General features: G+C 42.8%; 1 protein-coding gene across 1 annotated transcript in view; it reads right to left on the minus strand.

Annotated features, from left to right (window-relative positions):
- The window catches only part of VWA3B (von Willebrand factor A domain containing 3B), a 254156-nt gene that overhangs the window by 124595 nt on the left and 102514 nt on the right, over positions 1–27047 (minus strand). Inside the window, exon 19 of the mRNA XM_089693477.1 lies at positions 9019–9137. Coding sequence (XP_089549603.1) covers positions 9019–9137 — 119 coding nt within the window. The remainder of the gene's footprint in view (positions 1–9018; positions 9138–27047) is intronic.

The following is a 27047-nucleotide window of genomic DNA, read 5'->3' on the forward strand; positions in this document are numbered from 1 at the left end:
CTATAGCCAAATGATGGCTACAGCACGGTCGTCCAGGTCTGGGAGGGTGTCATATAGTGTCCTCCCACAACACGTCCTCCGTGCAACCCCAGTCCCCAGTCCAAATCTTGTAGACTTCACCTCTGTAACATCTCCAAGATACGGCTGTCTGTGATTGCTGTGTCCATTGGACACAGCTGATCACATGACATGGTAAATGGCTAATCACAGCAGCCTTTTACCACATGATCAGCTGTGTGCAATCACAGCTAACCACCATGTAAATACACGTGTGGGTTATCAGCAGTACTTTCCTCACGCTGTCATAGCATGAGGAAAGTACTGCCGGTAACCAGCAACTGTCAAAGCAGACATCTGCACTAATAATCAGGGCACTGATTATCAGTGCCCTGATTATCAGTGCAGCCCCAAAGGTACCCATCAGTGCCCAACGGTGCTGCCCATCAGTGCTCAACAGTGCTGCCCATCTGTGCCAGTCAGTGCTACCAGTCATTGCTGCCTATCAGTGCCACCAGTCAGTGCTGCCAGTCAGTGCCTTTAGTCAGTGCCCTTCAGTGCTATTTATTAGTGCCCATCAGTGCCGCCTATCAGTGCCCATCATTGCCACCTAACAGTGTCCATCAGTGCCAAATGTCAGTGCAGCATCATCAATGCCCACCAGTGCCGCCTATCAGTGCTGCCTATCAGTGCCCAGCAGTGCTGACTATCAGTGCAGCCTCATCAACACACATCAGTGAAGGAGAAAAATTACCTGTTTGCAAAATGTTATAATGGAAACAAGAAAACCTTTTTTTCCCCAAAATTTTTCTCTTTTTTAGTTTATAGTGAAAAAAAGAAGAAAACCCAGCGGTGATTAAATATCGCAAAAAGGAAGCACTATTTGTGTGAAAAAAATTATAAAAATGTCATATGGGTACAGTGTTTCATGACCATACAATTGTCATTCAAAGCACGACAGCGCTGAAAGTGAAAACTGGCCTGGACAGGATGGGGGTAAAAGTGCCCAGTAGGCAAGTGGTTAAATAATTGATATGTTTGTAGGCTCTTAGAAATTACACATTTATTGCTACAAGATATGTTTTTTTTCCGCAAATAATCATTTATTGAATAAAAGAAGACGAGCAGATTACAATGCATGAGTATTGCACAATAAAAAATGCTAGTTATTGAAGAGGCAAGTGTATACAGGATAACAAAATAACAATCACAATATAGGAATGTAATCACTGCATTAGCATATCTGAACATGCATCAGCACAGGCTCACACATTCAGCTATGATGAAGCTCAATAAACAATTTTGCTAGAGACGTATCAAAAACCCCAATAAATGAACCAACAACACCTGCCGCCAACCATCACACCCACACAAACTGGGAGAGGAGGAAAAACTGTGCAGCAGACATAGCCCCAACAAGTGAGCTTTCCAAAACTGAGCTCTTAGTATTCCCCCCAGCCCGTGCCCCCTCCCCTGACTTCTCCATCAAGATCAATAACACAATCATCAGTTCCTCCCCTCACGCCAGGGTGCTAGGTGTAATCCTAGACTCCCATCTGTCCTTTCAGTCCCAAATCCATTCACTGTCCAAATCTTGTAGACTTCACCTCTGTAACATCTCCAAGATACGGCTGTTCCTGACTTCGGAAACTACTAAACAACTTATTTACTCCCTTGTTATATTTCGCCTTGACTATTGTAACTCCCTCCTCATTGGCCTACCTAATCACAGGCTATCCCCTCTTCAGTCTATCATGAATGCTGCTGCCAGACTCATCCACCTTACCAACTGTTCCGTGTCTGCCATCCCTCTCTGCCAATCCCTCTACTGGCTTCCCAATGTCAAACGGATAAAATTAAAAACATTAACAATAATGTATAAAGCCATTTATAACTCTGCCCCAAATTACATCACCGATCTTGTCTCTAAATATCACCCAAACCGTACTCTCCGCTCCTTGTACGACCTCCTACTCTCTAGCTCCCTTGTCTCCTCCTCCCATGCTCATCTCCAGGACTTCTCCAGAGCTTCCCCCATCCTCTGGAATTCTCTACTCCAATTTCTCAGACTATCGCCTACTCTGCTCACTTTTAGGTGATCTCTGAAAACCTATCTCTTCAGGGAAGCCTTTCCTGCCCTCAGCTAATAATGGAATCTTCTACTCTTCCTACCAGTCCATCCCCCACAGTTACTACCTTTTGTACCACTAGCTCCTCCCTCCTAGATTGTAAGCTCCAAGAAGCAGGGCCCTCCTATCCCTCTTGTATTGAACTGTATTGTTGCTGTATTGTCTCCCGTTATATTGTAAAGTGCTGAGCAAACTGTTGGCGCTATATAAATCCTGTATAATAATAATAAGTGCCCCAAAGGAAAAAGGATAACAAGAAGAGGGGTAGTCTCCCCCATGTGCAGTTTATCAGGGGGAGTTAAAACATCTTATATTACCAGGGACTCAGAACGTATCATAGTAATTGTGGCAGCCTATATTTGCATAAGGGGCAGGGGGTTATCTAGGTGTTTCATCCACAGGGATAACCGAGGACTTGCAGGCAACATCCAGTAAAGGATTAATACTTTATGGGCTTCAAAGAGAAGCTCATGGAGTAAAGTATGTTTTGCTGAGGAAAGTCTTTGCCCAATATAAAACCATATCATAACCATAAAAACTAATGGAGCTATGGAAAACAATAAAGGAGAAAGTGGGCATCCAATATCAAGGACGTCCTCCACATGGCTAATGTGCAACTCAGCTTTCGACACCTGGGTTTGAAAGATCTACATATCTTACTGCAACAGGGAAACATCTGCTGTATCTTCACCTCCTTAATCATCATAGTTAGCCTGGTTTGACAAGTTTCAATAGCAGTGAGTATATTAGCTGTGCTTGTGGGCAACCACCTGCAATGATTTAGGCTGCAGTGAGGCTTCAGGTCCTGCAGTAGACCCAAGAATGTCTGGGTCCTCCCACTGGGACTTGTCCAGCAGGGACAGAGTCCTTGGAGAGGTCGTCTTTGTGGTGCCATTTCATACGGGTGAAAGTCAGCAATGGGTGAGTGGCCCGAAGGACCAAGTTGCAGATGTAGCGAGTAACAGTAATGGATAATTATTAGCCCTGAGATCTCAGAAGTGGGTCCTAATCCATTAGCACTCAGGTAAACCCACTCTCACATGATGTTTGGAAAAATTGTAAAACTGTATAGTCTAACTGATCCACACAACTCCAGAAACTCCCCATTCTGATACATCTATCTGAGGTTCACAATCAGGGCCACTTTCAAATAGATACATGTCATTGTAACATCCATTGACTAAGTTGTCTGGATTTTGTCTTTCAGTGCACATTCAAGCCACCATTTCAGTCCCTGGTTGACATTCTATGCTTTCTCTATATTTCATATTTCTCACTTTCTCTTTCATTTGATCCATATCGCCTTTTCCTCCAAAACATCTTATTCTCTACTTTTTTGTTTACCTATACTTCAAATCATTAGTATGAATCATTAGAATTACTGCCACACTCCAAAAGAGCATTACGCCTTCACCACAATCATCCAGGCAGGGACCTTATTTCTTTTCTCATATGCACTGCACAGCTCTTTGCTTTAAATCTACAAGGTCATTTCTAATGTTTATGTTATCATGCACTGTTTTAACAAATTGTTCTGCATTATACTTGTTACATAAAGAGTTAATAAAATAATACAGTTTCAAGGATATCCAATGTGATTTGTATTCCATTTGCACTACTTCATCATCTCATATTGTAGCCATGAAATTATCATCTACATAAAGAGATGAGAAAAGCAGCTTCCATCAGCCCTATTATTATTTCAGGGTCACATGGGAAAAGCTTTTGGAAATCACTAACATTTTTGTTTGCACAGTCCAATCTAAAGCTTCCTGGATATGATATAAGCTCCACTTATGATCTGATTTCATTAAGAAAATTAAACAAATGTCTGGTGCATGGATCCTGGAAAACATTACTGTTTTCTGCAAACAGTCCCTTGACACAGGTGTTTAAAGTACTTTAGAGATAAAAATACAAACCGAGTTATGTATTAAAGTCTCATAGGCTTGGCTTTGGAACAGGAATAGCTCATGGGCTACATTATTTTACCAATTTTTTTTTTCTACAAGTGAACCCCTGTACTTTCTAAGGTTGACTGGTACACTATGGTAGCCAAACTATTATATATAGGCCATCCTAATTCCCATAAAAATATACAATATTTATTCCTTTAAAAAAAAATCTGTTTCGGCCTTAGAAAGTCAGTTTATAATGACTAAGGGGGCTGGGCTTAGTGACGTTAGCACACATGACTAGATGTAAGCTTCTGCTCTATGTGGAGAGGAGCTGATATTATCCCTGTACTGTTAAAGTGGCATATTGATTTCAGTGCACAGCAGACATGTGCACTATGTTTGTGAGTGCATTTCCTTTGGGTTTTAAGTTTTGGCTAATAAGGTGGATGCTTTTTTTTAAAATATACTGAACTATGATGGCCTTTTGTTTCATCTGAGCACAATTGAGCAAAGGTGCTGTCAGGTGTATCCTGGAAGCTATGGGGATCCATTGGTCGTGAAGGTTCTGTTAATACATCTAGAGAAGTCTGAGAAGAGCTGAAACCCCTTTTTAAAGGGCAAGGTACAGTTTGACCTATTTATTACCAAAGGTCAATATTTTGAGGCAAGGAGGTGGTGTGACTGGTGACGGAGTACACAATGGTGGAAAATATTGATTTGTCTCGCAGGACACAGAAGTTTATGTGGAAATACTTTATTTTGACCTTTTGATGCATTTTAATGATTTTGCATGTCATTCATTTGAGATGGATGCATTTGCACATTACTAATAAATGTTAACAATTACGCATGTTATTTATTTCTGTTTTGAATATAAATTGGATTTGTTGGTCACATATAGATATATACTTAGCTTGCACAGTGAATGCCCTGCACTCTTTTTTAGTTGTAAGTTATAATGACTACCTGCCCGCCCAACTTACACGTATTTCCTATTTACTGGCTTGGATATGTCTACTGCACTTTTTTCCTCGCACCATTTTAAAAAATCAAATCACATAAATTACAATGTTAATTTACAGTAATTACAAATTTAGCAAGAACAGTTCCTATGTACTCCCATTCTCTCTAGGTCAGCGGTTCTCAACCTGGGGGTCGCGACCCCTTTGGGGGTCGAACGACCATTTCCCAGGGGTCGCCTAAGACCATCGGAAAACACATATTTCCGATGGTCTTAGGAACCGAGACACCGCTGCTGTCTCCGGCGATGTGTGGGCAGGATGACACGCTGCCCTGTCACCTGGCCACACCACCGGGATCCCTCAACAACTCCGCCTCCTCGCCGCTGATTGGCCACCGGAACTGTAGCTCAGGAGAGGCACACAGGCGGCCAATCACCGGTGAGGAGGTGGAGCTTGGAGAGGAGGAGCCGAGCGGCAGCGCGCGTAGATCTAAGAAGATCGAGGGAACTGCCGGAGAAAGTGAAGAGGAGAGCGGCCAGAGAAGGAAGACAGCTGACAGGTAAGTGAGAGAGCGAGCCCAGGCTGGAGCAGGGGTCAGCAAGGTAAGTATCATTGGTGTCAGTGGGAGGAATAGTGCCCCATCATTTGTGTGACTAATACCAACAATGGGGCACTATTTCTCCCACTGACACCAATGATGGGGCACTATTTCCTCCCCCCCCGCACTGACACCAACGATGGGGCACTATTCCTCCCCCCCACTGACACCAACGATGGGGCACTATTCCTCCCCCCCACAGACACCAACGATGGGGCACTATTCCTCCCACTGACACCAATGATGGGGCACTATTCCTCCCACTGACACCAATGATGGGGCACTATTCCCCCCACTGATACCAATGATGGGGCACTATTCCCCCCACTGACACCAATGATGGGGCACTATTCCTCCCACTGACACCAATGATGGGGCTCTATTCCCCCCACTGACACCAATGATGGGGCTCTATTCCCCCCACTGACACCAATGATGGGGCACTATTCCCCCCACTGACACCAATGATGGGGCACTATTCCCCCCACTGACACCAATGATGGGGCACTATTCCCCCCACTGACACCAATGATGGGGCACTATTCCCCCCACTGACACCAATGATGGGGCACTATTCCCCCCACTGACACCAATGATGGGGCACTATTCCCCCCACTGACACCAATGATGGGGCACTATTCCTCCCACTGACACCAATGATGGGGCACTATTCCTCCCACTGACACCAATGATGGGGCACTATTCCTCCCACTGACACCAATGATGGGGCACTATTCCTCCCACTGACACCAATGATGGGGCACTATTCCTCCCACTGACACCAATGATGGGGCACTATTCCTCCCACTGACACCAATGATGGGGCACTATTCCTCCCACTGACACCAATGATGGGGCACTATTCCTCCCACTGACACCAATGATGGGGCACTATTCCTCCCACTGACACCAATGATGGGGCACTATTCCTCCCACTGACACCAATGATGGGGCACTATTCCTCCCACTGACACCAATGATGGGGCACTATTCCTCCCACTGACACCAATGATGGGGCACTATTCCTCCCACTGACACCAATGATGGGGCACTATTCCTCCCACTGACACCAATGATGGGGCACTATTCCCCCCACTGACACCAATGATGGGGCACTATTCCCATGATGGGGCACTATTCCCCCACTGACACCAATGATGGGGCACTATTCCCCCACTGACACCAATGTTGGGGCACTATTCCCCCCACTGACACCAATGTTGGGGCTCTATTCCTCCCACTGACACCAACGATGGGGCACTATTCCCCCCACTGACACCAACGATGGGGCACTATTCCCCCCACTGACACCAACGATGGGGCACTATTCCCCCCAATGACACCAACGATGGGGCACTATTCCCCCCACTGACACCAACGATGGGGCACTATTCCCCCCACTGACACCAACGATGGGGCACTATTCCCCCCACTGACACCAACGATGGGGCACTATTCCCCCCACTGACACCAACGATGGGGCACTATTCCCCCCAATGACACAAACGATGGGGCACTATTCCCCCCACTGACACCAACGATGGGGCACTATTCCCCCCACTGACACCAACGATGGGGCACTATTCCCCCCACTGACACCAACGATGGGGCACTATTCCCCCCACTGACACCAACGATGGGGCACTATTCCCCCCACTGACACCAACGATGGGGCACTATTCCCCCCACTGACACCAACGATGGGGCACTATTCCCCCCACTGACACCAACGATGGGGCACTATTCCCCCCACTGACACCAACGATGGGGCACTATTCCCCCCACTGACACCAACGATGGGGCACTATTCCCCCCACTGACACCAACGATGGGGCACTATTCCCCCCACTGACACCAACGATGGGGCACTATTCCTCCCACTGACACCAACGATGGGGCACTATTCCTCCCACTGACACCAACGATGGGGCACTATTCCTCCCACTGACACCAACGATGGGGCACTATTCCTCCCACTGACACCAACGATGGGGCACTATTCCTCCCACTGACACCAACGATGGGGCACTATTCATCCCACTGACATCAGTGATGGGGCACTACTCCTTCCACTGACACCAATGATGTGGCACTAGTCCTCCCATTGACACCAATGATGTGGCACTAGTCCTCCCACTGCAAAATTACAGTTATGAAGTAGCAATGAAAATAATTTTATGGTTGGGGGTCACCACAACATGAGGAACTGTATTAAGGGGTCGCGGCATTAGAAAGGTTGAGAACCACTGCTCTAGGTTAAGACATAAATACATTTAACATACAACTGGGCATTTCTGAAACAAAAATTTTATGCAAATATAATAAAAGCATAACACATTCATCCTTTCAGTATATCCAGAGACAGCAAGAAACTTTCACATTATAGTCTTTTTCTCTGCCTTTCCGTTATTTGTAAAATGAAACTATGCTCACAAACTCGGGTCTGTATAAACATTTGGTCATATGTAGCCTGTCTGCAGTCTGCACTGTACAGTGTCGACAGTAAAGTCATCAGGGGTTCTTCTATATGTGTATTCTGCTTTTAAACAACTGGCTATGTAGATTCAAATTTGGAATTAGGGATGAGCAGGTCTTGCCTAAACCTGTGCAAAGTATGCCTTATTCTAGCAGTCTGTGGTCAATTTATTTAGTAATCACATAAGTGTCTTACAATAAGGAAATCAACAATAATGGTTGCTGGCATAGGGATTAATTTACTAAAGGAAAATAGGCTGTTCACTTTGCAAGGGATCTTTCATTTTGCAAAGGAAGTTTCCCTTAGCCTAGGGAATGTGGTGAAAATTTACTTTGTAAAGAATACCCAATAACATGCAAGGAAAATAAAAACAGTACTTTTACTTGCACATGACTGAACAATGAAAGTCAGTGGAGCTTCACCTAATTCACCAAGCTAAAGGCAAATTCCATTGCCAATAAACAGCCTATTTGCCTTTGGTAAATCAACCCCACAAAATCAACCAGATATGTGGCGTAGATGTGCTCCTTGTTCTCAGTCCTGGACTGTAGACATGTTGCTGTCCACACTGTGTAATGATGATGTGCAAAGTACAGTTTCCCATAAAAACTCGTACGCTCTAGTCAGATCATGAAAAATTGAATTCTCATTAGTTGCAATGTATTACAATCTCCTAGATTGTAAGCTCCAAGGAGCAGGGCCCTCTAACCCCTCGTGTATCGCACTGTATTGTTATTGTACTGTCTCATGTATTGTCTCCCATGTGCGAACTGTTGGCGCTATATAAATACTGTATAATAATAATAGTGCACTTTACATATTCCTTTTAGCCTTATTAACCAAGTCAGCTAAACTGTGTTTGACTTCTGAGGAACAGAGCCAGAAAAACAGTGTAAATGAATCCCAGTTGTTGTGATGTCTTGTCTAGTAAAAAGCATAGTTAAGATGCAAAATGTACCTTTCGTATGACTTAATTGCCTGCTCAAGCTTCTCCTTGTACACTGAGAGATTCACAGCTTGGGGATTAATTAATGTGATAAGTTTCTTGTTTCCACTTACATGAGCCAAGGGGAACACCTGAAACAATTAGCAGACATTACCATTAAAAGACATGGAATTTCATTCACGGATTACCCAACATATTGTGAAGTATATGTATAGTTATTTTTACAGTGAAATAGGTCTGTTTAATTTCAATGAGACAGATCCATGGAGCCCACAATTAAAATGCTATTTAAAATATTCAGTAACAATTTTAAACTGTCAGACAGCATTAATATTATCCAATTGGCTTCACCATAAGTTTGTACAGTGGATATAAAAAGTCTACACACCTGTTAAAATGTTAGGTTTCTGTGATGTAAAAAAATAAGACAAAGATAAATCATTTCAGAACTTTTTCCACCTTTAATGTAACCTATAAACTGTACAACAAACTGAAATCTATTAGATGGAGGGAAGTAAAAATAAAAAAAACAAAAATAATATGGTTGCATAAGTGTGCACACCCTTAAACATACTTTGTGAAGCACATTTTGATTTTATTCCAGCACTCAGTCTTTTTGGGTATGAGTCTATCAGCATGGCACATCTTGACTTGGCAATATTTGCCCACTCTTCCTTGCAAAAACACTCCAAATCTGTCAGATTGCGAGGGCATCTCCTGTGCACAGCCCTCTTCAGAATACCGCACAGATTTTTGATCGGATTCAGGTCTGGGCTCTGGCTGGGCCATTCCAAAACTTTAATCCTCTTCTGGTGAAGCCATTCCTTTGTTGATTTGGATGTGTGCTTTGGGTCGTTGTCAAGCTGAAAGATGGAAGTTCTTCTTTATGTTCAGCTTTCTAGCAGAAGCCTGAAGGTTTTGTGCCAATATTAACTGGTATTTGGAACTGTTCATAATTCCCTCTATCTTGACTAAGGCCCCAGTTCCAGCTGAAGAAAAACAGCCCCAAATCATGATGCTGCCACCACCATGCTTCACTGTCTGTATTGTGTTCTTTTGGTGATGTGTTGTTTTTGAGCCAAACATATCTTTTGGAATTGTGGCCAAAAAGTTCAACCTTGGTTTCATAAGACCATAACACATTTTCCCACATGTTTTTGGGAGAATTCAGATGTGTTTTGCAAAATTTAGCTGGGCTTGGATGTTTTTCTTTGTAAGAAAAGACTTCCATCTTGCCACTCTACCCTATAGCCCAGACATATGAAGAATACAGGAGATTGTTGTCACATGTACCACACAGTCAGTATTTGCTAGATATTCCTACAGCTCCTTTAATGTTGCTGTAGGCCTCTTGGCAGCCTCCCAAACCAGTTTTCTTCTCGTCTTTTCATCAATTTTGGAGGGACATCCAGTTCTTGCTAATGTCACTGTTGCGCCATATTTTATCCACTTGATGATGAAATCAAACCATCACCTGAGGCTGATTGCAGGAGGTGTATTTAAGGAATGGCAAGGCCTGCAGTCAGTGCCTTGGTGTTGTTTCCCATGAGCCTCTGTACCTGGTATCCTGTGTTCCTGTTCCTCTGCCTATCTTCTGTTGCCGACCTCTGCATTGTTGCTGACCGTCTCCTGTTTAACTCCTGGCTTGCCTGACCATCCTTCTGCCTGACCCTCTGTACCGTGCTGCCCATGAGTTACTGAACCCGGCTTGTGACCCTGACCATTCTCTGCCTCATCCTCTGTACCGCGTAACCATTTGATACTGTTTATTCTGCTTCCCTTTACACCACTAAAAACCTCACACAAAGCCATATGGAATGGGGGAGTAAATGGAAGTAAATTAAAACTGTTCTGACTAACCCAAACATGATACATTTCTTATAAAATTCGAGTAATAATTAGGATTCATAGAATGCAATTGCAAAACCTAATTTGGAACCTCACATCTCACATCTGCTAAGTTTGTTCATCCATTGGCTTGCCAACTTTTTATAAAGCATTTAACGTTTTTCTTCACTGCTTCTAAACAGTAGGCTTAACCAGTGAATGATGTTACAAATGTAAGGAAAGTGAAGTGCGCTGATAATCTATAGCAGTGTTTCTCAAACTTTTTTCAGTCAAGGCACCCTTTAAAATTATGGACAGTACCGAGGCACCCTTGTAGAATGGGGTGCCCTTTTAAACTTATGGACAGTCTTCAGGCACCCCATTCTAAAATGGAGTGCCTGAAGACTGTCCAAAAGTTTAAAAGGGCCCCCCATTCTACAATGAGAAAAACTAATCTAATAGTTTTATATAATGCAGCAACATCCACACATGTAGGACACCCAACATTAGAGGTGATTAAGGTGTCTGTTTATGAAAGAGAAAAAAGCCAAGACCCTAAGGCTCTATGCACACTGGGCGGTTTAATAACGCTGGTAACGTTAGCTGTGTAAAATCACGTTAAAAACGCGAGTTTTTCAGCGTTTTTGCATTAGCATTTAGCCGCGTTTTTAGGTTTTTTCGCTTTAAAAAAGTCCAAAAATGCAGGTTTGACGCGATTTAGTGCATTTTCCAGTGTTAGAGAGTTTTTACAGCTACAAAACTCCTCTAGAAACCCACTAGTTCTGTTTTCTTTTCCAGCCAAAAAACGCCCCTGCCAAAAAATGCTGATTATAGTCTATGTGTGCATGGGTACATAGGATAACATGCTAGGGAGTTTACTGGCTGTAGAACAAAAATGTCAATAGCCAAAAACAGCCACGTCCAGTGTGCATGATGACTTATTATCACAGCTGATCTCTCAGGTGTGCCAGTTTATGAAGCTGAGGTGAGGAGCAGAGAACATTTTTTTCTCTTCCCATCACAGGACACACCCTTGTGTCATTCTTTTTTACAGAGATGGCCAGTTTATGAAGGTGAGATCTGAAGATCTCACTTGCCATCTCCTTAACCGCTTCCAGCTCGCCCGCAATGTACTGCAGACGGCCAGCGAAGCAAAGCGAAGCACCCGTATGTTGCTTTGCTCTTCCGGGTTTACAGCTGCCAACCCCCCCGTCATTCGATGTAGGAGATATACCGTATATCAGCAGGTCTCAGCTAGTGATTTTGGCCGGGACTCTGCCGACCTCCTACAGCAAATAGAGATGCAGAGCTGTGCCTGGAACTATTTTGTTCCAGAGAGAGAAGAAGACATCACACGTGAGTAAAAGCAGCACATTGCACCAACACACGTTAGAGACATTTTAACCCCTTGATTGCCACATTTAACCCTTTCATTGCCCCCTGCCACCCTGCCAGTGCCATTAGTACAGTGTCAGTGTACAGTATTTTTCACTGATCACTGTATTAGTGCCACTAGTGACATCAGATAGCGTCAGGGTCAGTTAGCGACCCTCCCAGCTAGGGTCAGCTAGCTTTATATTGCCCGCACACTATCTCACTCACGCTGTAGGTCAGATCACCATCATTACTAGTATAGTGTTTGTATTGATCAATATATTGATCATGAACAAAACTATACAAGTGCTCTCTTAGTATTAGTGTCCCCAAAAACCCAGTTTTAGCAGGACCATCCCTGTTCACTGCCAGCACTGTTTAGCACCAACGCCCCGCCCCCCCCCCCCACACCCCTAACAAGAAGTACAGTGTCAGTATAATTTCTGATCACTGTCACCTGTAATACATTGCACACAAAACCACAGTGTTCACAGAATCAGGCCTGATCTCTCTTGGCACTTGCCGGTAAATTTTTATGTAGCGGTTCAAGCAGTCCCTGACAGCCAGGTGCTCTTTTTCCCGTGAGTCGCACTAAATACCTGTAAATTTAGAGTCCAAAATGTTCAACGAAAGGTACACTAGTGAAGAGGCCTACGGGATTCTGAGCATTTCAGGTGAGAGGGAAGGGGAAGACTCCCTGACACAATCAGCCTCAGAATACAAACCTGTAGACAGCAGCGGCACCCTGACAGGTAGCTCGGACGATGGAGAAGAGGTCCCTGTTAAGATCAGGAGTTCCCAACCCCATTAAGCTGAAGTGCTAGGATTGCATGACTTGTCCAATATTCAGCAGAGTGCCAGTACTAGTGCTGCACTACCTTTTGATGAACTGGCAAGCACCAACGGCCTAGTACATCCTGGTCTTTTTTGTACCAGCACTGCAGTAACACTTGGTGACATGGTGAGTCCCATAAGTGCAGTACAAGCTGGTGCGGTGGCAAGAACAAGTAATGTCTCGCAGCCACCAAGAATTCGCACACAAGCCCACATGGCAGCCCACAGATTCTGCAGCACCCGTACCTCCCACATTCACTGCCCAACCCAGAATTCAGGTAGAAACAGCAAATTTAACGCCCCTTGATTTTATGGAGCTGTTTTTCACAGAAGATTTGTACAATTTGATTGTGGGCCAAAGCAATCTATATACTCAACAATATATCGCTGCAAACCCAAATTCAAACCTTGCCAGACCATTCGCATGGAAACCCATTATGGTTTCCAAATTTAAAACTTTTTTGCGCCTAACCCTCAACATGGGCATTACAAAAAAGAATGAGTTGCAGTCGTATTGGTCTACAAACCTGATTCATCATATGCCCGTGTTTTCTGCTGCCTTGACCAGGCATAGATATGAGACGATAATGCACTTCATGCATTTCAGTGATAACACACTCTGTCATCCTCGGGGTGACCCTGAACATGACAGGCTCTACAAAGCACCTCACTGAGAAATTTGCAGATGTGTATACGCCCCAGCAAAACATCTGCGTGGATGAGTCCCTCATTCACTTTACTGGCCACCTTGCATTCAAACAGTACATTCCCAGCAAGCGTGCCAGATATGGGGTCAAATCGTATAAGCTCTGTGAGAGGGCCACAGGCTATACATAGAAATGTAGGGTTTAGGAGGGAAGAGACAGCGAAGTAGAGCCCTCCGACTGCCCAGACTACATGGGGAGCAGTGGCAAGATAGTTTGAGACTTGGTGTCGTGTTTGTTCCATAAGGGGTACCACTTATACGTGGATAATTTGTATACAAGCGTGCCACTATTTAGACATTTGTACAATCTTGGAATTGGCGCATGTGGCACCATGCAACCTAATAGCTGGGACTTCCCCCAACGGCTTGTAAATACCCGACTTAGAAAGGGGGAGAAAGGCTGCTTGAGGAGTGATGAATTGGTCGCAGTGAAGTGGAAGGACAAAAGGATGTTTTCATCCTGTCTTCCATTCACGCAGATGCGACGGTCCAAATTAACCCGGTATCTGGCATTGTTGAGAATCCCGTGTCCACGATTATAATCTTAACATGGGAGGGGTGGACTTCAATGATTAAATGATGAATCCGTACCTAGTTTACCAGAAAGCTTGACACTGGTACAAAAAGGTGTCTATTTATTTATTTCAGTTGGCTATATATAACGCTTTTGTAATTTACAACTGGATGAAGTGGATCCTTCCTAAAATTCCAGGAAGAGATTATCACGGCCCTTTTGTATCCAGAAGCTGCTGCGGCCCAGTCATCAAATCCGCACACTTGTTCTGGCAGAGATTTCTTCTCTTTTTTTCACTCAGCCCACAGGCTGCATAAAAAAAAAAGAACATAGCATATACACCCAACAAGGACCAGCAACGTACTGGTATATCACTGGACTTTGAGTGGTTATACCAGGATGATGCCTGCAGCTGCAGGCATCAACCCGGTATCGATTTCTTCAGCCGGCGATCGGATTTCATGTAAAAGCAATCACTTCAATTTTGCAGGATATAAACAGCGCCATTTGTAAATTGGGAAAGCATCTGATCACACCAATCTTGGTAAGATTAGATAATGTAAGAGTACAGGAGCTATCTAGAGTCTGATAGAGCCCAGATTTCTCAAAAAAGAATATATGACAATGCTCATTGAAGTTGCAGGGGATATTTGCATTCCCTGTGATAGCATTAAAAATGATTAAAAAAAAGAAAAAGAAAAAAAAAGAAAGGGACAGTGTAAAAATAATTTTAAAAAATCAAATAAAAAAAAAGCACCCTCCACGCGCACCTGTGCCAGTATGTAAAGTTGACCCTGTGCCAGTATGTAAACAGCGGTTGCACCATACATATGAGGTATTGCCACGAACGTCAGATCAAGGGCAGTAATTCTAACACTAGACCTCCTCTGTAAATCTAAAATGGAATCTTGTAAAGTCTTTTAAAGCGTTGCCTATGGATATTAAAAATGTTTGCAGTTTGTCGCCATTGCACGGGCATGCACAGTTTTAAAGCATGTCATGTTTGGTATCTATTTACTCAGCATACCATCATCTTTTATATCTTACCAAATAACTGGCCAATATATTGTTATTGTGCATTAAAAGTGAACAAAGTGTATTTTTTTCAAAATATTTGCTTTTGAAAAATTGCAGCGCGAGTACTATGTGACCTAAAAAATTGCAGCACCCACCTTTTTCTTTACTAGGGTGTCTGCTTTAAAAAAATATATAATGTTTGGGGGTTCAAAGTAAATTCCTAGCAAAAAATACTGATTATTTTTCATGTGAACAAAAAGTGTCAGAAAAGGCTTGGTCTTCAGGTGGTTAGAAGAGTGAGTGATTTGTGGCATAAACTTCTAATGCTCGGTATAAAATGCCCCCACCCCCCAAAATGACCCCTATTTGGAAAGTAGACACCCCAAGCTATTTTCTGAGAGGCATGTTGAGTCAATAGAATAATTAATTTTTTTACCACAAGTTTTTGAAAAATGACAAATTTTTTTTTTTTTTTTTTTACACAAAATTGTCATTTAAATGATTTATTGCTCACACATGCCATGGGTATATGTGGAATTACTCCCCAAAATACATTCTGCTGCTTCTTTCAAGTATGGGGATATCACATGTGAGAGACTATTTGGCAGTCTAGAAAAGTACAGGACCCCAAAATCCAATAAGCACCTTCAGGCTTTTAAAGGGCTTTATTTCCTTATTACACTTCCTGACTACCTATCACAGTTTCGGAGGCCCTGGAATGCCAGGATAGCACCTATCCCCCCCAAATGACCCCTTTTTGGAAAGTAGATACCTCAAGGAATTTGATAAGAAGCATGGTGAGTAATTTGCAGATCTCGTTTGTTGTCACAAGTTTTTGGAAAATGAAGAAAGAAAACAAAAACATATTTTTTCTTTTCTTTTTTTATGTTTAAAAACCTTGTGAGAAAAAATGAGATCTGCAAAATACTCAACACTCTTTTTCAATTCCTTGGGGTGTCTAATTTCTAAAAATGGGTCATTTGGGGGGGGGGGGTTTGGAGCTATCCTGGCATTTCAGGGCCTTCAAAACTGTGATAGGTAGTGAGGAAGTGAAATGAGGAAGTTACTCACCTTCAGGCTTTCAAAGTGGTCATTGGATTTCAGGCTCCTGTATGTGGCTAGGCTCCCAAAAAGTCTCACACGTGTGGTATCCTCATACTCGGTAGAAGTAGCAGAATGTATTTTGGGGTGTAATTCCACATATACCCATGGCTTGTGTGAGCAATATATCATTTAACTGACAACTTTGTGTAAAAAAAAATAAAAATATATTTGACATTTTCCAAAGAAAAAAAAAAATCTTCCATGGACTCAGTATGCCTCTCAAAATATAGCTTAGGGTGTCTACTTTCTGAAAAGGGGTCATTTGGGGGTGTTTGTACTGTCCTGGTATCTATACCATAGTTTGTAGACGCTATAACTTTCACACAAAGCAATCAATATACACTTGTTGGGATTTTTTTTACCAAAAACATGTAGCAGAATACATTTTGGCCTAAATTTACGATAAAATTTGAGTTTTTTGGATATTTTTTATGACAGAAATGAAAAAATATCGGGTTTTTTCAACATTTTCGGTCTTTTTTTGTTCATAGTGTGAAAAATAAAAAGCGCACACATGATCAAATACCACCAAAAGAAAGCTCTATTTGTGTGAAAAAAAAATTTCATTTATGTACAGTATTGCATGACCGCGCAATTGTCAGTTAAACTGGTTTTCTACAGTTTTTAATAAACATTTTTCTGCTTTTTTCAACACACATTTTAATAAAAAGTAAGCTGAAATTTTTTATATGCATTTTGGTGCTTTTTAACATGTATTTTGGCTCATAATTTACCTGCATTTTTGTGTGTGTTCTGGAAACGCATGAAAAATGCATCTTATGTTTGTGGTGCCATTATTTGTTAATGGCAACCAAAAGTGACTAGCAGTTTGCCAAAATATGCATAAAAAACAAACCAAAATGCACTTTAAAAAAGTGCCAAAATACATGCTAAGAAAAGTGGCAAAATATGCGTTACAAACTACACCAAAACGCATGTTGAAATAACCTGTGCCAAAATGTGTGTTAGAGCGCCTAAATGTGTGTTTAGAAAAGCGCAAAAAAACCCACGTCAAAATACATGTTAAAAAAATACAGCATGTTAAAAAGCTGCAAGATGCACGAAAATAATGCTAAAATGCGCAATAAAAAGGAGCCAAAATACACATTTAAAGAATGTGCCAAAATGTGCATTAAAAAGTACCAGTGGTCAGTGCTTATTATTTTCCTGTAATTATATGGTCTTTTTACCTTTGGTTTCACTGTTTAAACTCAGGTGATCTGTAATCCCACAATTATTTCAGGAGATCACATACAGCCCTTCCCCTTCTACACAGATCTCAGCCATTCTCAGAGGAAAAACGTCTCTCTCTTTCTGAGAAAAAATTATCTTTGCTTCATAAACAGGGGGACAGAGGAGAAGATTTTTCCCTGAGAAATGAAATGAGATAAATTATCTCTGCTTAATAAATGTACACCTTATTCTTCTACAGCAAATACACTTTTGCACACTGGTACTGACTAGTATTCTAATGTTTCTCTTCTCCATCAGTTTTTATCCATCACTGAGCTAATGTGATCCCAGCACTGATAGAGAGGGGGAGGGGAGGGTCAAACTAGGATTCTGTGCAGGCAGCTGACATCCTCCTTATCAACTGATGATGTCATTGGTTGTCAGGATGTCTGCGGCTAGAAGGTTGTAATGGTGCACGATGGAAACCTGTGACTTTGTGTAACTAGAAGGCAGGCTTGTTCCACCCGCTGGCTTGTATACAACTATTGGGCAATATTTAGACATTATGGAAAGGCACCTCTGAAGAAACCTCAAGGCACCCCTGAAGAAACCTCAAGGCACCCCTGAAGAAACCTCAAGGCACCCTGGTTCAGAAAGGCTGATCTATAGAAAAGTGGATCACACATTTGATAAATAGTGTAAATTAAGGCTTGGGTTCCATTAACTCAAGGGCGCAGGGGGAGTTGTGCCCTCAACACCCTCTTTATACTTCTATGACAGCAATATTCCCATTTGCTGGATGCTCTTTTCTTATTTTGCTGTGTATATACTGTATGTAAAGTGGATTTTGGCAGCTTTACAAAATCTGATTGAAAAATACCATGTGTGACAGTGTGAATGAATTAACCAAATGCCTTGTCCAGCACCCAGCACATGGCTTCTTGTAAGGCAATGAGTATTCTAATGAGGAGTATAATGAATTAATCTCCTGAAACAGATCAAGTAATGCACTCTTGTTATCAGGCTATTGAGAGCACACACTGGCTAGATGGTAATGAGGGGCTGCCATAGCAACTTAACATGGATAAAGGGATGTAATATAGAGGCAGGGAAGAATATAGCTCCTGTAATGTTGGCAAGAAACATCGCAGCTGTAATGCTGGCAGGAAAAACAACGTCAGCAGTTACAGCATAACATATGTCCTAGCAAATAATAACATCCATAATAATAAAAATCATCTTTGTTTATGAATAACCAAGATCATACAAACGGCTATACACCTATATAGTCAATGAGAAGTGGTAAACAGTACATTCTACAAAATACTTTCAATTTCTTTCCTTACCATGCACTGCAGCCCACTACAACACATTTATGTGCAGAATGCTGTGTGCAAATGCACCAAGATCCATCTGCACCCAGCACATAGCAGTGCATTGCATTGGTGTGAAATCATGCATTTCAGCTTGTCACTGTGTTGTGCCTGTGTTGAGCAATGCAGCCCAATGTATGAGGTGTGAATAGTCTTATATTGTATTAAATGTAGTAGATTGTAAATTAGTCACTAGCAACAAAGCAGATAAACTACTTCAGTTACTCTTCTAAACAACTGTTAACATATCAGCCTAACAGAAAATGCTTTGTTTTCAATCAGATGGCAAACCTTTAGGACTCATTCACTCTATCACGTTGCAGTGATGCGCAGCAAGGCATGTTACATTCTGCTGCTGCAATACAGGATGTCTTCAACTTAGAAGCGGACCTCAATGCACTGTTTAATTGGGCAACTATGTGGCAAATGAGGTTTAATGTTGATAACTGTAAAGTTATGCACTTGGGGACTAAGAATATGCATGCATCAGACATACTGGGGGGGGGGGGGGTACAACTGGGGGAATCAATGGTGGAGAAGGATCTGGGAGTTTGGGTAGATCACAAGCTTAATAATGGCATGCAATGCCAAGCTGCGGTTTCTAAAGCAAGAAAAATCCTCTCTTGTATTAAAAGAGGTGTAGACTCCAGAGAGAGAGATATCATATTACCCGTGTACAAATCATTAGTAAGACCTCATCTGGAATATGCAGTTCAGTTTTGGGCACCAATTCACAAAAAGAACATTGGGGAACTGGAGAAAGTACAGAGAAGGGCAACCAAACTGATAAGAGACATGGAGGAGCTTAGCTATGAGGAAAGATTAGAGGAACTGAATTTATTCTCTCTTGAGAAGAGGAGATTAAGGGGGGATATGATCAACATGTATAAATACATCAGTGGTTCATATAGTGAACTCGGTGTAGAGCTATTCACCCTGAGGTCATCACAGAGGACAAGGGGCACTCTTTACATCTGGAGGTAAAGAAATGTAATCTCCAAACACGGAAAGGTTTCTTCACAGTGAGAGCTGTGAAAATGTGGAATAGACTCCCTCAAGAGTTGGTTCTGGCCAGCTCAGTGGATTGCTTTAAAAAGGCCTGGATTTTTTCTTGGATACACAGAATATAACTGGATACTAACATTTATAGGTAAAGTTGATCCAGGGAATATCCGATTGCCTCTCAGGGGATCAGGAAGGATTTTTTTCTCCTGCAGGAGCAAACTGGATCATGCTTTGCTGGTTTTTTTTGCCTTCCTCTGGATCAACCGTGCGTATAGGATTATAACTTTTTTTTAATGGTTGAACTGGATGGACTTTTTTTTTGCAGCCAGACTAACTATGTAATACACTGTTATTCATTTTGAATGGCATCCAAATGCACCTTGTAGAGGGGTGTGCTTTGCAGCACAGCAGAATGCTCTAACCTTCACTGTGTTGGGTCACTGCAGACAATGCTGCATGCTTGATGTTTGGTCTACTACTGTACTTTGGACAGCCCATTTAACCACTTCAATACCAGGCACTTTTATCCCTTACTGCCCAGGCCAATTTTCAGCTTTCAGCGTTGTCGCACTTTGAATGACAATTGAGCAGTCATACAACACTGTACCCATAAAAAATTTTTATTATTTTATTCACACAAATAGAGCTCTCTCTTGACTTAATCACCACTGAGTTTTTTATTCCTTGCTAAATAAACAAAAAAAAAGACTGAAACTCCTGAAAGAAAATGTGTTTTTGTACATTTCTGTTATAAAACGTTGCAAATAAATATTCTTTCTTCATAAATGTAGGTCAATATGTATTCTGCTACATTTCTTTGGTGAAAATAACCCAAATTAGAGAATATTATTTAGTCTGTAAGGAAAGTTATAGAGTCCACAAACTATGGTATATATATATCTGACAATCGATCAATCCTGATATACTGACGGCCAACCTCATTTCTTGAGGTTTGAAAATGCCAGGATAGTACAAATACCCCCCCAAACTACCCATTTTTGGAAAATAGACAGTTCAAGGTATTTAGTAAGAGGCATAGTGAGTTTTCCAAAGTTGTAATTTTTGTCACTTCTTTTTGAAAAATTAAGAAATTTCACATTTTCTTTTTACATATTATCACCAGTCCAGTACAGTGTTTTCATATAACTGGTGTGGCAGTAATCAGGGACACTGACTGGTAACAGTATGTAAAAAAAAATAACTTCATTTATTTTTTCAATTTTTTCTATTATTTATTTCTTTATTACTTGTTTTCTTCAACACCCTATGACCAGAGCAATACAGTGTTGCCATAGTAACATTGTACTACTCTGGGTAAGTGATCAGGATTTTCTTTTCTTTTTAATTATTATGATTGCGTATACCAATGTATTTAATTGATATTAGCAACCATGTCTACTAAATTAAACTACGTGCAGCGCTAAATATTAAATAGCATTACCAGTGCAATGAAATATGAAAAACAACTCAAAACAAACAAATATGTATATAAATAGTATCAATAAGTGATTAGGTAATATGGTACATAAACATATGTAAATACAATAAAATAGCAATGTGATGAAAAAAATCAATAGAAATAAAAATAGAAAAAGTACCAGTGGCACTACAAGACACAGCAATGATAATGTAGAATTCCAAATAAGTGCTGTGAAATCCAGTGAGAGAATCCACCACCGCTATGGCTATGCACTCCCCAGAGAGCTACTGGTATAGTAGCAATAATGCTGATCTCTCAGATGAATACTCAGGGATCCATTTAACGGACTTCTCTGATGAATACTGGTATACTCAGAATCAGAGTCCAAAAAAGGACTTCTCCTAAAGAAGGAAGCTCACCATAGGAGCCCAGAAATCGATATATAGTGCAGTATTTTATTAAAAATAGATATAAAACAATCCACGTGAAAAACTGTACATGTGTAAAAAGGGGGAGATATGGGGCAAAGAGATCACTACTCAGATAACTATGGAGCCCATGGTTATCTGAGTCATACTTGTCATACTTCCAGGGACAACCTCGATTAATGTATGTAAGTTTATACATGGGCAGGGCGGTGGTATCCACCCTTGCCTCCCAGGCCGACAAAGTTGGAGGGGCTGGGGAGGTCCATTTGAACAATATCTCTTTATTAGCTTAAAATAATAGGTATGAGATAAGGAGTTTAGCATGGTGCAACCGTTGGTCATCCTCATGAACCCCTAATAATGCCAACTCCGGTGAGATAGGTAGGGTCAAGTGCAGTCGGAGGTTGATCTCAGCGAAAACCTCACAGACCAATAGGCCATAATCACAGGGCAAGACCAAAACATATAAAAAAAAGGACCCCAGTTGTACATGACAACGGGGACAAACAGGGTCCCAGGCAGGGTAGATTGTGTGAAGTCTCAAGGGCATGTAATAGATTCCGTGAAGGAATTTAACCTGAATCAACTTATCTCTAGAGGATATCACCAAATCCTTTCCAAACAATCCTCCCAATCCTCTTTATCTAAGGTCGGGATATCAGCCCGCCATCGTTCCCACATACACTCAAGTTTTGGAGAATTAACATTAAGAAGCGCCCCATACAGAGCCAAGAGGGGTTTAACTAAGTCTCTGGAAGTTACCAATTCTTCAATAGGTTCAGTCTAGAGGAGAGGCACCCGGCTGAATTGGGCTCTCGCAGCATGCCTCAATTGGAGATATCTAAAAAAAATGTGCGGGGGGCAGTCCAAAATTAATGGAAAGCTCGGAGAAGGACAAGAGGGTCTCCTGGGGCATAATATCAGACAAGGTTTTAATACCGCATCTCGACCAAATTAGGGGATCCGGAATAGTATGAAACTGGGGAAGAGAAGGGTTACCCCAAAGTGGTTGAGCAGGGGACCACTGACCTGGGGACACAAAGCGATGTCGAGCAGCCACCCACACCGGCCACATTATACGTGATGGTTCTGGCACCCCCTTGTATGCCCTCGGCCCTCTACATATGAAATTGCGTAAATCCGACAGGGAGCCCAGGGAGGCTGCCTCCAAACACACCGCTGCATTAGATCTGGAACCCACACACCACCAATAAACAAAGACTAGCACCGCCGCTCAAAAATACACTCTAAAATTGGGTAATGCCAGTCCCCCCAGTCTAGATGGAAGCCAAAGAGTAGCCTTCGCCAACCGAGGAAGGGAACCGCACCAAATGAATGAGCAGATACATCTATCAAGGTCATGAAAAAAGGAAGGGGGAATCCAAACAGGGCAATGTCGAAATATGTAATTAAATCTAGGTAGAAATATAATTTTGATAAGGTTAATACAGCCAAGTAGATTCAGAGGAAGATCTGCCTAAGCAGAGCACTGCTGCTTAAGGGACACGAGGAGAGGACAAAAGTTATGGGCCAAATACTCAGATAGATTCCTGGTCACCTGGACCCCAAGGTACTTGAATTCATCAACCCATCACAATGGTGAGGGGCTCGCGGAATCAGAGGCATGGCTATCGAGGGGGAAGAGAAGCAATTTAGGCCAACTGATCCTGATACCAGAGAAAGACCCATACATATCGAATATACAAAGTGCTGCCATAAGTGAAGGACATCATTAAGGTATAACAGGGCATCATCAGTGTAAAAGGATATTTTCTCCTCTAAAGTCCCCACCCATAACCCCCGAACCTCTGAGGATACCCTAATTAGCACCACCAGGAGCTCCAAGGCAAGGGCAAACATGCCAGGAGATAGCGGACAGCCCTGATGCGTGTTCTGATGAAGCAGGAAGAGCTCCAAGAGTCTATCATTGCTACCTAATCAAACGCCTTTTCAGCGTCGAGAGACGCAACGACCCTAGTACCAGAATCAGTATGAGATATAGAGAGATTAAAAAAAAGGCGTCTAACGTTCATATCTGTTCCCTTGACGGCATGATCCCTTCTGATCTTCAATTACCCTGGATAGACGTGTAGCAAGGATCTTCGCAAAAATGTTTGCATCCACATTCAATAGAGAATAGGACGATAGGAAGCACAATCTTGCAGGTCATTACCAGGCTTAGGAACCAGAATAATAATGGCCTCTTCCATAGAAGCAGGCAGTGACTTAAGGGACAAGAATTCAGTAAATAGAGCTAATAATCAAGGAGCCAACAATTCTGAAAATTGGGAGTCGACCTCCACCAGGAGACCATCCGCCCCAGGGGTCTTGCCACCCTGTAACCGCCCAATCGCCTCCTGCACCTCCTCAAGCGATATATCCACCTTCAAAGCCTCCCTACTCAAAACAGCCAAACAGGGAAGGGGAATGGTATCCAGAAAGGTAGAAAGCTCGGATGAAGAAAAAGACACCCGAGAGAAATAGGGATCCCTATAGAATTCCAAAAAATGAGCATTGATAGAGTCCAGCGAAAAAGCAGCTGGCCCACCTCATCTCAAATAGAACTAATTGGCAACATTGGCAACATCTGTCCCTAGCCAACCACGCAAGCAGCCGCCCATTTTGTCACCATATTCGAACACCTTTTGAGCCAAATGCAGCACAGCTTCTTTAGTGTGTTCAATTCGAGAGGTAGATAGTTGGTGTAGAGCCCGCTGCCAGGCCGTATAATGGCCCGATCTGGGGCAGCAGCATATGCTGCCTCCAGATCAGATGCCTCCTCCTCCAGAGCTTCCAAAGAATGAGCCGCTTCCCTCAGGAGAGCAGAGAGCTTGGAAATGTATTCCCTTCTCATCCAGGCCTTAAAGGAGTCCCACAACAGTAAGGGAGAAGCGGAATCTCCATTCAGAACCCAAAAGAGAGATTCAGTAAGGGGCTCCTGCAAATGCTCATCTGTTGCCCAGAATCTGGAAAGACGCCACACCCTGGACCCAGGTGGCGAGGAAAATGACAAGGACAGGGACAGTGGAGCATGGTTAGACACCCCACGAGGCAATATCTTGGCCACCCCGACATAATGGAGAATCGAAGGAGATGCAAATGCCAAATCAATCCTAGACAGGGTCCTATACGTGGCAGAGTGACACATATACTCCTTCCCAGAAGAGTAAAAATGCTGCCAAATGTCTGTAAGGGCAAAGGTGGAGGCCCAACAGGTTAAATCAGGAGGTGTCCGAGTCATTGCGTGTAGCCTATCCAGATCCGCGCAAGGGACCATATTAAAATCTCCCAAAATCAGAACATTATTCATATCATATTTTACCAACAATTGCATAATATTATTCAAAAGCTGAATAGAGGTGGGGGGGAGGTAGATATAGACCCACAAGCACCATCTCCTTATCAAATATTAGGGCATGCACAATAACAAACCTATCATCCAGGTCAATGCGAACATCAAGGGCCTGAAAAGGAAGAGATTTAGGAATCAGGATGCTCACCCCACGAGCATAATTAGAGTAGATGGCATGATAATGTGCACTGACCGAAGGTCTGCTGAGACTCACAATTTTAGAACCTAATAGGTGGGTTTCTTGTAATATACAAACATGGGGGCTAAACATCTGGAGGAACTGAAAAACTAAAGATCTCTTAATGGAAGAGTTAAGGCCCCTGACATTCCAAGAGACAATCGTCACTTGAGACATTTATATGGCTATGAGGAGTAGGAATAGGAAGGAATAGAACGAGGTGAGACCCTTGCTTCCACGTTGTGGGATCCGGATGGCAGGCTGTACAAAGGAGAGACACAAAACAGAGAACACACAGAAAATAAAACGGGAACACGTACACCATGGCAGAAAAATAGTTAGCAAACTAAGCACTCATTAAAAACCCAAAAACCCAAAACATCCCCCATTGTAAACTCCCCTGTTCAGAAAACAGGGGTTGAACAACCCACCCCCAAACCCGCATCACCAACCAGAGAACAAACAAACAAAAAGGAGGCAAGAACCAGAGGGATTGGCTCAGAGAAGGTGGTTACTGGAACAACACATGAGATGCTGAAACAGTCATTAGACTTGGTAGCTTTCCGAAGAGTATGAAAAGAATCCGAGACTGTATCAATACCAGGGAGGAGTGAACACAGGTAGCACAAACATAGTGTGGCAGACAGTGGAGACTAGTAAAGCCACAATCCAGGCAAGGAAGGCCAAGGACACAGGTGTAGATCCATGAACAGTCCCTGTGTAGCATCCCAGTATACCAGTGATTGAGATGTAGCAGCAGAACACAGGGCGAAGTATAACATCAGATAACAAACAGTGAGACAAGCAGTTTCTGAACACAGAGTTATGTAGTGCAAAGCAAAAATGACAACGTTCTCCTGGAAAATCAGGGGCACATCCTTAAGTTGCAGTTCCACCAGGAGTAGGCACAACAGGTTCAAAAGTAAATGAATAGGTACAGACCTTAGCGAAAGAGTGGGAATCCCAGCCCACTCATAGGGAGATACCAGGAGGCAAATCAAAGAATATTCACGGGGCCCACAATCAGCAGTGGGGTGGTAAGGTTTCAAGCCAGGCGGAGGCCTCCCTCGGAGCAGCGAAAAAACTAACTGTTTCCTCATCCTTGACATGCAGATGAGCAGGATAAAGGACACTGTAGTGGATGCCACGGGTCCGCATGGCCGCCTTCACCTGATCAAAGGTTTTGCGCAATTTTTGCGTTCCCACCGAATAATCTGGAAAAAGAAGTAATCTCCCATTCTAATAAGTAAGGTCACCCTGTAACCTAGCTGCACGAAGAACTTCATCCCTGTCATGGAAATTGAGGTGTGCCCTCTCCATGGCGTGATAAGGAAAGAACCGAGCAGCAGGGAGCAGGGTACATAGGAGATCTTCTATGAACACCACTGGGGCAGTGCCCCCTGCCCCCTCCGCCAGGCCCATGATTTGGATGTTGTTCCTCCGGTTGCAATTTTCCCCATCCTCCGCCTTGTATTCCAGGGCCTTGACCTTTGTTTGTAGAGAACGAAGGGCAGTAGCATGATCAGTAATCACATCCTCCTCCTGGCCTAAGTGCTGCTCCGCCGTAGAGATCCAGGAACCGAGCTTATCAAAGTCCTGCCGCATCAACCCCACATCCAGCTGTACCGCCTCTATTTTGTAAGTCAACGCGGTTTGCCAAGAGGCAATCACGGCCATTACATCAAACAGGTCAGGTGGAACGAGAACGGCCCTCTTCGCAGGCTCAGTTTTCAACG

The sequence above is a fragment of the Staurois parvus genome, unplaced genomic scaffold (genome assembly GCF_062004578.1).
Source record: "Staurois parvus isolate SC_StPar_1 unplaced genomic scaffold, SC_StPar_1.0 ptg000634l, whole genome shotgun sequence".
NCBI classification, from domain to species: Eukaryota; Metazoa; Chordata; class Amphibia; order Anura; family Ranidae; genus Staurois; species Staurois parvus.